Consider the following 14,018-nt stretch of genomic DNA (forward strand, 5'->3'; position numbering starts at 1 on the left):
TGTAGCTATGTGGCTCCTACCATAGCTCCAGGAACACGACTTTTTCATATGCAGGATGGCGTCGAGCACTCCATCACCTACCCAATTAATACACACGTACAGACACTTGTACAAGGCCCTGCTGCATGCAGTCAGATATTCGAAACCTAGCCGCCATGTTGTTCGAGACGAACTCCGTTGCGCCTTTCGAAAGTCTGATCCAAGCGCATACGATGCAGGGAAAATCGCCCGAACACTCGAGTTTATTGAAGGCGCTGGCAGGGAAAAAGGCATAGAACACCAGATATTGAAGAATATGTGTCACACGGAGAATATGAGAAGGTACATCGCTGCGATGTAAGTTGAAGCCGAGAATGGACCAGCCTTTTGAGGACCAAGCTGACGGTTTATTATAGTGTGACGCATAGGTCGAAAGGACTGGCTGGTGCCGCTAAAGCGAAGTCTTTCGAACATTACAATAGCACAATTGCAATGCTGAATGATAGCATGGGCATGTGTTTACCGGTTCACTGAAATAATGGAGCATGGCCAGATCCATGAGATACAGGGCGGTAGAAAGAGAACATCACTGGACCAACCAAGTCCAACAAAAGCAGAGAACACCATACTTGCTTGGACAGCAAACTCAAAAGGGCAGGAAATGTGTCTATAGTTTAGCCTGCTGTGTCAACCACTCACCACGGATCCAGAGCCAAACAACTCATCAGACACTGGCCGGAGAGAAACAAAATTCTTCCCACGGGGTTATACGACTATATTGGCAGAAGACCAGCAACTTGGCTATATCATCTCTTCAATTGGGGTGACCTGAGGAGGCGGCATGGGCACCGTGATCCTCATCCAAGCGGTCAAGTTGAGATGAATACATCCGGACGATAACTGCAATATCTTAGGCAATTGCCCCCGAGAATAGCTCTACCGGGCGTCACAAACCAATACTCTAATGTAAGATTTAATAAATGTAGATTATCATAATATCAAACGCTGCGCGTTGTTTACATATTGCTTGGTTTCGACTGTTCAATGCCGCAATAGGTGAGATTTCTACATAAATCTTTAATTCAGTGAAGCCTATAATTATAGGCCCTCTGATTGTAAATCATTTTACCATTTATCAAAAATTTATCGGAGATTTGTTGTAGTTCACATAAAAAGTGAAAGTAGGCGTAAGATACATTTACCACCAAATCTTACATAGTAGGTCGGATCCGGAAAAAGCTTGGCTCCAGCTCCGGAACCTCGCAACTTTAACGACAACCACCGCCAACTCCACGCAACGCCGCACCACCACCCTTAATTGACAGCCAACACCCCTCGTCATGTCTTCGAAAGTTGCACAGTCGGTTGTAAAAGCCACTCGCCGTGTCATTCCCGTGTCCGAGGTACGCTCTTCCCCTCCTGCACCCAACACCCTCCCTCTCCCTCCCCCATCACCCACCACCTCTTCCTCCCTCACCACTAACCCCCGGCAGAAATACACCGTGCAATCCACCGGCATTTACGAGCGCATCCGCCGCATCTTCGCCGTCGACCCCAGCCGCTCCAACGGCGTCCCCCTAAACCCTCAATTCCGCAACCCCACCCCCGGCGCCGTCGACCCACGCACCATCGACGACCGCGTCACCCTGCCCGCGGCCGACATCGCCGAGAACCCGTACTGGAAGCGTGACACGCGCCGCAACTACGCGCGCGCGAGCGTGGTTGGGCAGGGCGAGCTGGTGCAGCTGCTGAGCGTGGGGAATGCGAAGGATGGCGCGAAGGTGGAGTTGATTGGGGAGCAGGGCGAGAAGGCGTTGGTGGCTGCGAAGGGGGAGGGGGAGAACGGGCTTGCGGCGTTCTTTAGGGAGGGGGATGTGAGTGGTGTGCTTGGAGAGGGAGGGTTGCCGCCGAACCCGAGTCGGGGGGGGCCGGATGATGCGCCCGTTCGCTATGAGATGACGGAGGATCAGGCGTATCCCGCACAGTAAGTTTCTTGCCGTTGATGTGGGAAGTGGCGTGTGCTAATGATGTGTGCTAGGTACCCTTGCAGGACATTTGCTTAAAGAGTGATGGAAAGAAGGAGCTGGGGGGAGAGTAGATTGTATATATGATAGCCTTTGCCGACTGAGTGTGGAATAAGAAGATTCAATGAGGGCCTTTATTTCTTTGATGGTGTGATATGCGGATGCGTTTCTAGTTTCTTCTAGGGATGTGCATAGACAGATGCACCAATGCATATTACTGTCTATCGATATCGCTGACTGTCCTGGTATGGTTACGGGGACATCGTCATTGGCCACCCACCTTCCATAAGATGTTCACCACATAGCAAATCTACCATAAGTCAAGTTGTTTCCATTTTATTTAAAGCTACAAGCAAAGCCACCGCACAACCCGTACACAAACGCTACCCTGTCCATCATAACCCATGGCCAGCGGATACATAGAAGATCCGTGTCGCATACACCCCCTCTCTCACAGTAGCCTAACACGCTCAAGCCTTAACTGGCTCTGCAACAGTAGCATTGGCGTCCACCTTGTCCGCCGCCTCAGCTACATCAGCCGCCGCCTTAGCCCCCTTAACATCCTCCTTCTTAGCAGCCTCCGAATCAGCGCCTAACAGCTTCTTCACCGCAGCATGAGTGCCAGCAGGACTACCCGGCTCAGCAGCCAACACCTTCCCCTCCTTGTCCACGACAAACAAGCCGCGCTGAGTGCCAGAAGGGCTCTTCTTAAGCCCAATCGCCTCAATCAGCGTAGCCTTCGGGTCGCAGAGGAGATCATAGGGCAAGTTCTGCTTAGTCTTGAACGTGGTGTTTGCCTTGGGGCTGTCGTTGGAGAGGCCGTAAATGGCGAATCCCGCAGCGCTGAATGGCGCGTAGGAATCGCGGAATAGGCAAACCTGGGTGGTGCCTGCAGCTATTAGAGTAATCCTCCACATAAGATGGACGTTAACATACAACCGGGCGTGCTGGCGCGGGGATACGTAAACAGTACGACACCCTTCTCACTCTTCTCCACAAGCTTCTGGAGGGTGATCTTCTCACCACCCTGCGTCTCGATTTCGCCCCCGAAGCCGGCGAGGGTGATGGAGTCGCCGACTGCGACTTTGGCGGCCTTCTGGGCTGGCGCGGCGGCGGCGGCGGCGGCGGCGCCGTTGGTCTTGCTGGCTGCGGCTTTGGCCTCGGGCGCAGCCTTGGCCTTGGCGGCTGGCTTTGCGGCTGGGGTCTTCTTCTTAGATGGCGGAGGTGGAGCAGACTCGACGGGGGCCTTGCGCTTGCGAAGAACGACGGGCATGATGGCTGTGGTGGTGAGTGCGTGAGGTGGTTTGGGATGGGTGGTTGCGAGGTCGGCGCGCTGGTGTGCGACGCGAAGTGAGGTTTTGGGGACTTGGAGCTCGGAGATAAGGAAGTACAGAGTACGGGGAGACGCGATGTAAGACTGTGGTCTTCACGGATTGGATTGGGAGTGCGGGAGACGCGTCGACAGAAGAGTCAGCGCTGGATGACAGTGGGCGTGGAGTACGTAGATGGGACAAAGTGATAAACCACTAATAAATATCGCGACGACCACAACAATAACACGGATTGGGGGGAAGGAGGGATGGGGAGAGTTAAGAAACAGGTAAGCCGGAGGGTGGCAGTACAACACGTAGCACGAGTATGGTACAACTACGACATCTGAGTGCTAAATTAACGGCGTTGTAGGTCAAATGTGGTCTGGGCCGTTTCATGCAAGGCCATAGAGCTGAGGGAGTCAAAGCTGAGGCAGCAAATAGGAACGGCTGGTTAGCAGCCACGGCTTTCCCGAGTAACTTGAAGGCATTACAACTCCGTATAAACCGGTTGGAAGACGCGGGAGATTGTGTGTAACGGCAGGGCGTATATTACAGTGATGACGACTAGAAAAAAAGGGGGCAATCTTATATTTCAGCGATGTATTTTTACCACGGAGAACGTAGAGCAACAACGAACATCGATATGAGGAAAGATTGGTCGATAGAAATGACAGACTGCCAGGGAATTCCTGTGCTGACTCCGTCGAGTACGGAGTCAGCACAGGATTGTTTCTAAAAATCAAGTTTTATATTGTGCATAATATCACGTGAAAAAACATCACATGACACTACTCGTTGCTCGCTGGGCCACGAGCAAATCCGGGAAGCGTCGGCTGGGAGCGTCAGGGTAATCGCGGCACCGCAAAAAAAAGAAAGTGTTAGTCAGCGGAGAAGATAATTCCCATCTCCTGCCTCATACGTGAACATCCAACAACCTCCCGGATCATCGGATACACCTAATTCACGCCATAATCGACGACTACTGCTCTGGCTTTGCTGCGAGGAACAGACAACAAAGATCGGCCGGAGTACGCTCACGACTTACCCACACCCCACACGCGATCAACTGCTTTTTAGCGCCGCAACTCACACGACCATGAAGGTCTTCTCCAATTCCTGCAACTTCGACTACTCTTGGGAAGAGGTGTCGACTGCGAATTGGAGGAAGTACTGTCCATGGAACGATAAATCAACACACGTCATTGCCGTCGACACGCTGTCACGGCATGTCGACTCGGACACCGGAATTGTAAGTATTTTGAACCCGGCAATAGTGGCAAGTGATGAATGCTAACGCAACACCCCCAGCTCCGCACCGAACGACTCATAACATGCAAACAATCCGCACCGAAATGGCTCCTTGCCATGATGGGCGGAAACGAAACCTCCCACGTCCTCGAGACCTCCTACGTTGACCCGCAATCGAAGAAAGTCACCATGTGCTCGACGAACCTCACCTTCGCGAACCTCATCGCCGTGCAGGAGACTGTCATCTACAGGCCGACATCCGACGCGAAGACCGAGTTCCACCAGGAGGCCAAGGTGACGGCCGTCTGCGGCGGCTGGCAGAAGATCAAGACCGCGGTCGAGGAGGCGACGGTCTGCCAGTTCCAGAAGAACGCCATCAAGGGCCGTGAAGGATTCGAGGCCGTGCTCGAGATGAGCAGGCTCGCGTTCAGCGAGGAGAAGAGCAGGCAGAAGATCATGGCGTAGAGGGAACGACGATACATACACAACCGAACCTTGTACCAACGACATTACGAACCTTCCTCATCTGCATCAACTACACATTCGTCGATTAGCGTTGCATATAAAAAGGGGTTTTAGGGTTTTGGTTGTTTTTGGGGGTTAATTATTAAAAGTACAGGGAGTTCTACGTGGGGGACGGACGAGCCGGTCGATGCCTAGCGTTTTTGGCGGGCTTTTTGTTACATATTGATATTGGAGCGGATAGACTTTAGCATGCGATACCCCAAAAGGCAGGAAGAGCGCACTGCTACGGTTTATAGAAGGACGAAGCGATTAGAGACGCACACACCCTTAGAATCCAAATCACTTTTACAGAGAATAATGGGCTTGTTGGGGAATGTTCACAGTGGGGTGATATATGGTGTGACTATCTACAAGTGTGAAATGTGGGCTGATATTTTCTTGTGAGAACCTCAATGACGTAAACCAAATACGATCCCAATTGATACTATACAGATGTTGTTGAATGTGTTTTAAGTCCTATGTGTTATAAGTTCGCATCACATGATTGAAGAAGAAAGAAGAAAAGATTGGGGATTTCGTGAGGCTGTCCTCACGAAATCCCCAATCGTTTCTTCTCTTCTTCAACAATCTTATAATGGAGGATCCAGATAAAATAATGCCGTCCGAGACGGAATTCCCAGTGCCGCCGACGTATGAGAAGGCCGATGAGATCCAAGAGTTCGACGCGTCGGGACAGCTGGTCACAACCGTGACGGTGCTCCGCGGGAGCCTCGTCAAGTACGTTGGGTATTCTTACGGGGATTCTTCGTTATTGCCCCCTGAGTACCTGGCCAAGTACCCGGAGAGTCGCGTTTATGTATCTGTGAGTTGCGTTTCAATTCTAGTCAATATGAGAGTGTGATGGGGGCGGTTGTCGTATTACAATGCGGACGGCAACTAATGCACCATAGATCCCAACGAGGTCGCACTCATGGGCGAAGAGTTTCATGGAGATATTCCTACCAGCTGGGTATCCCAATAGTGTCACAGAGGACTATATGGAGTAAGTTCTGAAATATTTGTAACGCGTGATATCTGTCTGACAGTGGTTTTTAGATATCAGATCTATGTAAGCATATTAACGTCTCATTGTCATATTATTCTATCTTGCTGGCCATGAAGCATTCATATATGAAAAACTTCTACAAAGCATTGGCAACTACCCCCCATCAAACCATCCCTTAACACCCCCTCAGGACTCGCTCCAAGCGTTCTCAAGCTCCATAGCCGGCCTCATCGCCTCCCGCGCTGTCCTTGAAGGTACCCTCCCCCTCCCCTCATAACACCCCCCCCTAACACTCCCCAGGCGTTGGAGTCGGCGACGCCACCGCCTCCCCAACAACCGCCCTCCTCCTCTCCGTCCTCCAAGATTCCACCGGCCGCATTGCCACCATATTCTTCGCCGCGCGCCTCGGCCTCTCCCTCGAGCCCGAGTGCAAGCGCTGGCGCCTCGTCGCCGACATCTTCAACGACGCCGCCATGATCCTCGACTGCCTCTCCCCGGCCTTCCCCAAGCCGCTGCGCGTCAGCCTGCTCAGCGCATCCGCTGCTTTGCGCGCCCTCTGCGGCGTCGCCGCCGGCTCTGCAAAGGCAAGTCTGAGCGCGCACTTTGCTAAGAGTGGTAATCTGGGCGAGCTGAACGCTGTGAGTTGCCCTTCCCACCTGATCTCAACCCCCCAACACCACTAACAAACCCACAGAAAGACTCCTCCCAAGAAACCATCATCTCCCTCCTCGGCATGCTCGTCGGCACCGCCCTAATCCCGTACCTCACCACCCCCCTCCAAACCTGGACCGCCCTCCTCCTCCTCCTCTCCATCCACCTAACCACCAACTACTTCGCCGTCCGCGCCGTCAGCATGCGCACTCTAAACCGCCAACGCGCCTCCCTCCTCCTCCGCCCCCTCCTCTCCCCACCCATCAGCCCCGCCCCTCTCCCTGCCCTCCCTCCAAACCCCATTGCCAGTCCCTTACAGATCTCACAACTAGAAACCATAATCCACCTCGACCCCTCCTCACTGCACGATCCAAACCCAGCACACGCCTCCTTCGTCCCCCTCGCCACCGTCCTCTCCCACGCCTCGCGCGGCCCGAACCCAATAAGGCCACACATCCTCCTCAGCATCTTCGCCGCGGAATCCTACATCCTCTACTTCGACCGATACACCCGTCACGCGTTCATAGCGCTCAAATCGTCCGCCACAGCGTCGACGGCCTTGCGCTCCTGGTTCTGCGCCATGGAGTGCGCGCACATGGACGACGGTGCGTGGGCGGGCGGATGGAGCGGTGGGCATTCGTGGGAGCCTATGCGTGGGGGTAAGGAGGGCGCGGATTCCGCGGCGCTGGGGGGGTGCGTGAAGCGCGTGGCGAGGGTGTGGCCGGTGATTGAGGAGGGGTTGAGGGGGGAGGGGTGGGATGTTGGTACTAATGCGCTTGAGACGAGGGCGGGGACGCGGTTTAGTGTTGTGGGGGGGAGGAGAGGGAGAAGTGGGAGTGGTGGCAGGAGTGGGTGGTGGAAAAGAGGGAAACGCGGTTGATGGAGAGTAGGACGAAGGAGAAGAAGGGGGAGGAGGTTAAGAAAGATATGGTGCTGTCGCCGGCGCCGTGGTCTATCTTTGGGGCTTTGGGCAGGAGAAGCAAGAGTTCGGAAACTATGTTGCTGGTTCAATCACCTATAAAGGAAATAGCGAGCGAGGCACCTAGCGAGGCAACAATAACCTCAACAACATCACCCGCCTCAGAAGCCGGCTCATATACACACCGAGGAAAACACCGCCTACGGAAATGGCTCTCCTCCACCCTCCTCGGAAGTCAAGCGCCACGCGGAAGGGAAGACAGGAACAGTGACGCGTCTTCCTCCTGGAATGAAAGACCATCGACCGAGAAACCCTCCCACGACGTCCTCTCCGAGAAAGCAGCTCTAGAAGCAGCAGCGACTGTCAAACCCTCCCCCTCCTCCGTCCTCTCCGAGAAAGCAGCGCTAGAAGCAGCAGCAGCAGAAGCCCGGAACCACGCCGGCAGCTCATCCGAACCCCCCCCGCCCTATTCCGAACACTCCACGAAGGAAACCGTGGATGAGGGAGGCGAGAGCACTGGAAACACCGAGTGAGATAAAAAGGCTAGAACGGCCTAGGGAAAGAGCGACTGACGTAAAGGGGCTAGAACGGCCCAGGGAAAGAGCGTTGGAAGAGGGTAGGGACACATATATCCCGAGGGAAGGTGCGACTGGGGATGTAGATCCGTTTTCTGGGAAGGAGCGAAGGGTAGGGTAGGTAGGGAAGGAGCGACTGAGGAAGTAGATGAGTTTTCTGGGGAAAAGCGAAAGGTAGAGAAGGTAGGGAAGGAGCGACTAGGAGAGTAGATGATGTCTTGCTGGGAAGGAGCGACTGGGGGGAAGTAGGGTGGGTTTATTTTGTGGGAAGGAGCGATTGAAGGATATGGAGTTCAGGTCCTTGGGCGCGCATTTTGGGGGGTTTTAAAAGGGTCAAATGGGATGGGTATGGGTATGGATATACGGATAGATGAGATCAATGAGATAAATGAATGACACGTATGCATAGACGCGTTGTAGTTCGCGCGTCTTCTGCCTGTTATATGGGTGTCTGCCTGCCTATATGCCCATCTACCTACGTGCCTACTGCCTCCAAACCCTCTATTGCACCTTCCCTACTTTTCCCACCCCTCGCTCCTTCCCAGAGTACTCACTCCTTAATCGCACCTTCCCTCAAGTGTGGCCTGCTGTGTTGTTCCTCACCCCCTCACCTCCCCACAGTCCTCGCATTTCTCACAATCAGACACGAGAGACGAGAGTTGTTTGTATAAAGTAGTTGAGGGTATAATTATATATCACCATCCCACCCATCCATCACACTATCTCTCTTCCCCCTTTCCCCTTCCCCCGTCATCATCGATCCAAAGCATCTATAGGATATATCCAAACAACACCAAACAACAGCACACGCTCAATGCCTCCCCCCCACCACACAAGTACAAAAAACTCCCAAAGTCTATGTAGAAGCCTGGAACTGACACCCCGCCATCGTTGTAAATGCCCAATCCCCCACACCCCAAAACAACAACGCCTTCGCATGTGTTCCTCGTATCCAAAAGCTGAGAGTATCCCAAAACGCTCCTTTTGCCCTCCCATATCCCTTTTCCGCGTAATGACGCTCTGTCTCTAAAATCCAAACAAAATGCTCCGCGCTGTGCATACAATTTGACCCCTTTTTTAAAAAAACATCTCCGGTCTTGTCGTCGTATAAATATAGACAAGAAGTTCCTCTTCTCTCTCCTCTCTCACACACCTCGTGCATTCATAGTAAGCACCTTCCACAACAACCCCCTCTTCCCCATGAACCCCCTCTCCTGCGCCGCCGCAGGCGGGGGCGCCATCATATCCGCACCCCCGCTAAAACCCCTTTCCGTCTCCTCACCCGCCCTCGCCCCCAAATCAAGGCTCGACCTCGCACTAAGGCTCTCCTCCCACCCATACCGATCCGTCGACGTCGCTTGGGAACCCGCTGCAGTAATAGAAGAGTGCACGCTCGCGCGATCGACGAGCGTGCTCGCGAGCGAGGTGACGCTCATCGCCGGTGTGAAGAGCGCGGTATCATTACTCGTCACGCTCGGGTTGCAGCCTCGTTTCGTGGCAGCAGCAGCAAGGAGTCTCCAATCGATCTCAGCCTCGTCTGCTTCAGCGCCCTTGACAGGTCGCGCCGCCTCAGCAGCAAGGATAGAGTTAAGCGTCAGCGCCGGGTGAGCGTAGATATACTGATTCTGCAGACTCGGGCGCGGGATCCGGCGCCTCGGTTTCGGTTTCGGCGGTGCCATCCGTGTAGGTTCCGTGGGCGCAGGCGCGGGCGCCTCTGATTTTGCGACCGCGTCGACTCCTTTCGTCTCCAGTACGTCCGCCGCGCCCGCGCCGGTCATCGTCGGCATCGAGGAGATGGCGGGCGATGGACGGCGCGGGGCTACCTCGAAGGGGGCCGTCATCGTGGCCGCGGGCGGCAGCACGGAGGCGGGGATCCTCTGCGAGGGCGGCGGAGCGTGGGGGACGGAGGATCTCGGCGCGGTCTGCGCTCCCTATTGCGGAGGGGGGGCGTGCGGGTAGCTGCTGGATGTGCTCGGGTTGTATTGGTTGGTATTGTGGCGAGACGCGTGGGGGTAGCTCGAGGTGCTCGTGCTGGATTCGGAGGTGTGGGAGGGGCGGGTCTTGCGGAGTCCCCATTTGAAGCCCATTTTCTCCCAGGCGGACCCGCCAAATTTACTCTTTGGGCTTGAATCCGAGGAGTCGAACGAGTCGGCTGTGGGTGGTGTGATTGGGGGTGTCATGGGCTCACCAAGGGAAGTCGGAGAGTCAGCGCTGCTCATGCTGTCGTCGGTGTAGGAGTCGTCGTTTGCTTCGGCGTTGCTGGTCGTAGGTGAGGTATAGTGAGAACCCAGGCCACGCTTAAGGGCAAGCGCAAGATGAGAAGGTTGTGACGGGCGTAGAGGTCCAGAGTAGGTTTGCGTGTCGCGACTCGAACTCCCATAACCTGACTGTGAAGAGGATCCGGAGTGGTTACGGGATTCTTGTGTGAGCATACCCGACATATCATCCGTCGACGCGTACGGACTCCAGTAGGTGGTGGGGCCTCGCGTTACCGAGACGGAATTAAGGAAGGGCACAAGGACACTCTCCTCCATGAGATCATACACTATCCTGACGGCCGTATCGAGTTGTGAGGGGTGTGGTGGTGTGAAGTGGCTTGGGGCAGAGACGAGACGATCGCGAACGTCGGACGGTAAGTTGACCTCGCGGGGTCCATTCGGTGTGATGTAGGCATCCAGCAGCTTCTGCCATAGCATACGAACGTATTCGCAACCCTCCGTCGACGGTGTTATTAGTAGCCCAGGGCTATTCTCTCGTAATGTTTCATAATGTTTCCGGTACCGCGAAGCATCCATTGTAAATTCTAGTGTTTCCAAGCAGTGATTTTGTGATAGGTAGGCCATGAAGGCGCTGAGCGTCCATGGCGGCGGCGCCGAGTTTGTGAGCACCTCTCGCAGTGTCGGCCTTCGCGGGCAGTATGGTCTAGCGGGTATGGCAAGGCTCAGTGGCCTCGATGGCAGGTTGTCGCTAGACGACATGAATTCGTCGTCGGCGTCCCAGTCGAAGACGACCGCAGAGCACCTCGGCGAGGGATAAGCGGTATTTTCTTCGTGATTTTGTTGAGGTATTTGTTTCGGTCGTTTCGACTTTCTCATTGCGATTCGGGAGAACCTCATGAAGCCCTTGGCCTCTTTCCCAACTATGCTACTGCTCCTGCTCTTTCGTGTACTGAAGGATAGAGACGTTTCTATATTGACAGCATTGGCAACGTCGTGTATGTGTAATGCAGTAGGGTATCTGGTAATGAGGACAACGACCTTTTTGGAGTCGCGTTTGGACCCAAAGAGGGTCTACGATTTGACTGGCGGATCTAAGAAACGACGAATCACTTTCAACACCTGTAGGTAGCCGATCAAACTTCCAATGGTTGGCGATCTCCGTTTCCGTTCCAAGACACGCGGGTGTCAAGCGTTATGCAGTGCGTCGTCAGGAATGTTTCCTGGGCTCCGCGCGTCCGAATGTATGGTAGGGGTGTGAGTGTGGTGTAAGTTGGTGTGGCGGTGGTGCAAACGTGCGTTTGAGAAACCGTCGTGTAACGTTGGCGAGTGTGTCGGGAAGGAGAGGTATAAGAGAGAGCAGCCTGTGACAGATTCCTTGTGTCACCAGTGAGGATGTATGTAAAGACCCGATTCGTAGTTTCCTCTTTCTTGCGTAATAACACTCTTTCTTTTTTTCGCAGCGGGTGACACCAAGGTGGTGCAGTAATGGGTACCAAGTCCACTTATAGTCCCACTGCCCTGGGAAGGAGACAACGGCTGGCAGCCTTGTTTTGGTTTCAAGGCTGGCAAGGTGTGATTGTGTGCGTGTGCTTGTGTGAGGTAAGGTATGGAGCGGATATGGAGCGGATATGGAGCGTATGGAGCGTATGGAGCAAACGGGATCGGTTTGGCGCGGCTAAAGACAGCACGTTCTCTCGCAGAAATAAGTGAATGGGTCGGTCGGGAAGGATGGGCTGGTCTCGGAGCAGGGATATGGGTCGTCATGAATGTTTCGAAAGAGGCTTCTGTGCATCTGAGATCCGAAGTGCGAAGTGGGTATTCAGTAGCAAGGTAGCGTACTCCGAATAGTGGATGCCTGTGGGTGCTTGTGGGGCCAAGACGTAATAAAGGCGAGTGGGGTCGGGGAGGGGCGTGGGACAGCGGAATGATGGAGGGCCTGGTTTTTGAGCGAATAAGTAACTTTTTGTCATTGGTGAAGAGTACTACAAGTAAAGAGTAAGTGGTGCTTCGTATGTCAAGTCGGTTGCAGGTTGCAGGTTGCAGGTTGCAGGTTGCCACTGTGCAAAGGTGCGAGGTGCCACTTGGGGGTTTGAACGACGACGACGAGTGGACAGAGTGGATTGTAGCAGTGGAGTGTATCAGTGGAGTGGATTGTAGCAGTGGAGTGGATTGTAGCAGCGGAGTGGATTGTAGCAGCGGAGTGTGTTGGGAAGCAGATATGAGGTGAGGGATCTTTTCTTTACCTTTTTCTTTCCTGTACAATAGAGAAGTGAGGCAGGGCCAGGAGCGGCGGAGAGTAAAAAAACAACAGTTCGAACAGCGAAGCGCGGCGGATAAGTAGCGGCAGGGTATTGGAGTATTGGAGTAATCGTAGAGGAGAGTGAGGAGAGTGAGGAGAGTGAGGAGAGTGAGGAGAGTGAGGAGAGTGAGGAGAGTGAGGAGAGTGAGGAGAGTGAGGAGAGTGAGGAGAGTGAGGAGAGTTGGCGTAGTCGTTTCGCGGGTCGGTTCTTCTTTCGTCGCTTCTGGAAGGGAAGGAAAGAATAGAGTAGGGAGTAGGGAGTAGAGTGTACGCTGGTCAGGGTTCACTGCTGGTTCGGTGGCGAGGTGGAGTCGAGGGGTAGGGAGACAGGCGGGGCAGCAAGGCGTAGTTTGGGCGTTTATGTGCAATGGGGTACAGTAGAAGTTGCAGGTAGAGAGCAGGAGTGTAGGGGTTCGTCGAAGTTGCAGGTAGAGGAGGAGTGTAGGGGTTCGTCGAAGTTGCAGGTAGAGGAGGAGTGTAGGGGTTCGTCGAAGTTGCAGGTAGAGGAGGAGTGTAGGGGTTCGTCGAACCTCCACTCTACGACCCCCTACTCCGTACACTCCGGGGTTCAAGAAGGATTGGTAAGATTGGTAAGATTGGTAAGATTGGTAACCACCACCACCACACCACCCCAATCAGCCAATCAGCCAATCAGCCAATCAGCCAATCACCCACAGCCAATCACCCACAGCCAATCACCCACAGCCAATCAGCCAAACATCCACCACCACCACACCAAAAACAATCCATCCACCACCCAAACACCCACCCCCGTCCTCACTAGAACGACGCTAGAACCTTGCCACCAATCCCCAAAGCGGCCATGACGAGCCCCACTCCACAGTCAATCACCCGGACCCTATTGCCATTTCGGGGTTAGTGTGCTGCTTCGTTCGCAACTTGTGTCGTATGCGGGCGAGGGGGCCGGAGGGAGAAGTGGGGGGGATGGTTGTGGACTAGCGCCGGGTGGGAGAGAGGATATGTGACGAGTTGTGTGGTGGTTGATTGGGGAGGTGACAAGGCAGGATTTGTTGGCACTGGTGCTGGCTGGGGGGGAGAGAGAGGTAAGGGCGAGAGGTAAGGAAGAGAGGTAAGGGAGAGAGGTAAGGGAGAGAGGTAAGGGAGAGAGTAAGGGAGAGAGGTAAGGAGGGATGGGGGGAGGTAAGGGAGGGATGAGGCTGGGATGTTAGACGGCGATTCAGCAGTGTTTTACAGCTGTCTGTCGGCGGTTTTACACTGCCTGTTTTGGCGGTGCCAAGCCAAGCTAGAGTAGTACTAGAA

General features: G+C 54.2%; 7 protein-coding genes across 7 annotated transcripts; 4 read left to right on the forward strand and 3 right to left on the reverse strand.

Moving 5' to 3' along the window:
• The first annotated feature begins 15 nt into the window (after nt 1–15).
• On the forward strand, nt 16–983 carry VC83_09627 (uncharacterized protein). Its single transcript, XM_024473040.1, has 2 exons — nt 16–336; nt 396–983. Exons 1-2 carry the CDS (start codon nt 56–58, stop codon nt 511–513), a joined length of 399 nt encoding a protein of 132 aa, XP_024328808.1. The 5' UTR covers nt 16–55; the 3' UTR covers nt 514–983.
• A 22-nt stretch (nt 984–1,005) lies between these two features.
• Nucleotides 1,006–2,318, forward strand: VC83_03866 (uncharacterized protein). The gene is made up of 3 exons (XM_024467504.1): nt 1,006–1,382; nt 1,473–1,963; nt 2,018–2,318. The coding sequence occupies exons 1-3, from the start codon at nt 1,320–1,322 to the stop codon at nt 2,040–2,042; spliced, it is 579 nt and encodes a 192-aa protein (XP_024324880.1). The 5' UTR covers nt 1,006–1,319; the 3' UTR covers nt 2,043–2,318.
• Nucleotides 2,319–3,276, reverse strand: VC83_03867 (uncharacterized protein; the record flags this gene model as incomplete). The annotated part of the gene is made up of 2 exons (XM_024467505.1): nt 2,319–2,892; nt 2,940–3,276. The coding sequence occupies 2 exons, from the start codon at nt 3,274–3,276 to the stop codon at nt 2,474–2,476; spliced, it is 756 nt and encodes a 251-aa protein (XP_024324881.1). The 3' UTR covers nt 2,319–2,473.
• A 1,136-nt stretch (nt 3,277–4,412) lies between these two features.
• On the forward strand, nt 4,413–5,029 carry VC83_03868 (uncharacterized protein; the record flags this gene model as incomplete). Its single annotated transcript, XM_024467506.1, has 2 exons — nt 4,413–4,565; nt 4,625–5,029. 2 exons carry the CDS (start codon nt 4,413–4,415, stop codon nt 5,027–5,029), a joined length of 558 nt encoding a protein of 185 aa, XP_024324878.1.
• Nucleotides 5,030–5,619: 590 nt separating this feature from the next.
• Nucleotides 5,620–8,879, forward strand: VC83_03869 (uncharacterized protein). The gene is made up of 6 exons (XM_024467507.1): nt 5,620–5,891; nt 5,980–6,071; nt 6,125–6,137; nt 6,265–6,328; nt 6,375–6,712; nt 6,769–8,879. Exons 1-6 carry the CDS (start codon nt 5,664–5,666, stop codon nt 7,603–7,605), a joined length of 1,572 nt encoding a protein of 523 aa, XP_024324879.1. The 5' UTR covers nt 5,620–5,663; the 3' UTR covers nt 7,606–8,879.
• Nucleotides 8,880–10,065, reverse strand: VC83_03870 (uncharacterized protein). Its single transcript, XM_024467508.1, has one exon. The coding sequence runs from the start codon at nt 10,058–10,060 to the stop codon at nt 9,365–9,367; it is 696 nt and encodes a 231-aa protein (XP_024325117.1). The 5' UTR covers nt 10,061–10,065; the 3' UTR covers nt 8,880–9,364.
• A 28-nt stretch (nt 10,066–10,093) lies between these two features.
• On the reverse strand, nt 10,094–12,835 carry VC83_03871 (uncharacterized protein). The gene is made up of 2 exons (XM_024467509.1): nt 12,682–12,835; nt 10,094–12,420 (listed from the first exon to the last, which is right to left on the reverse strand). Exon 2 carries the CDS (start codon nt 11,333–11,335, stop codon nt 10,151–10,153), a length of 1,185 nt encoding a protein of 394 aa, XP_024325116.1. The 5' UTR covers nt 11,336–12,420; nt 12,682–12,835; the 3' UTR covers nt 10,094–10,150.
• Between the last annotated feature and the right edge of the window lie 1,183 nt (nt 12,836–14,018).

Source organism: Pseudogymnoascus destructans (genome assembly GCF_001641265.1).
Source record: "Pseudogymnoascus destructans isolate 20631-21 unplaced genomic scaffold scaffold_8, whole genome shotgun sequence".
NCBI classification, from domain to species: domain Eukaryota; kingdom Fungi; phylum Ascomycota; class Leotiomycetes; order Thelebolales; family Thelebolaceae; genus Pseudogymnoascus; species Pseudogymnoascus destructans.

Bases quoted from the DNA above. Each gene is read 5' to 3' on its own strand.
- VC83_03870 (XM_024467508.1), bottom strand. From the start codon at position 10,060: ATGACGGCCCCCTTCGAGGTAGCCCCGCGCCGTCCATCGCCCGCCATC.
- VC83_03871 (XM_024467509.1), bottom strand. From the start codon at position 11,335: ATGAGGTTCTCCCGAATCGCAATGAGAAAGTCGAAACGACCGAAACAA.
- VC83_09627 (XM_024473040.1), top strand. From the start codon at position 56: ATGGCGTCGAGCACTCCATCACCTACCCAATTAATACACACGTACAGA. The intron at 337-395 runs GTAAGTTGAAGC...GGTTTATTATAG, and splicing joins AGAAGGTACATCGCTGCGAT to TGTGACGCATAGGTCGAAAG.
- VC83_03866 (XM_024467504.1), top strand. From the start codon at position 1,320: ATGTCTTCGAAAGTTGCACAGTCGGTTGTAAAAGCCACTCGCCGTGTC. The intron at 1,383-1,472 runs GTACGCTCTTCC...AACCCCCGGCAG, and splicing joins GTGTCATTCCCGTGTCCGAG to AAATACACCGTGCAATCCAC. The intron at 1,964-2,017 runs GTAAGTTTCTTG...GATGTGTGCTAG, and splicing joins GATCAGGCGTATCCCGCACA to GTACCCTTGCAGGACATTTG.
- VC83_03869 (XM_024467507.1), top strand. From the start codon at position 5,664: ATGGAGGATCCAGATAAAATAATGCCGTCCGAGACGGAATTCCCAGTG. The intron at 5,892-5,979 runs GTGAGTTGCGTT...AATGCACCATAG, and splicing joins AGAGTCGCGTTTATGTATCT to ATCCCAACGAGGTCGCACTC. The intron at 6,329-6,374 runs GTACCCTCCCCC...AACACTCCCCAG, and splicing joins CTCCCGCGCTGTCCTTGAAG to GCGTTGGAGTCGGCGACGCC.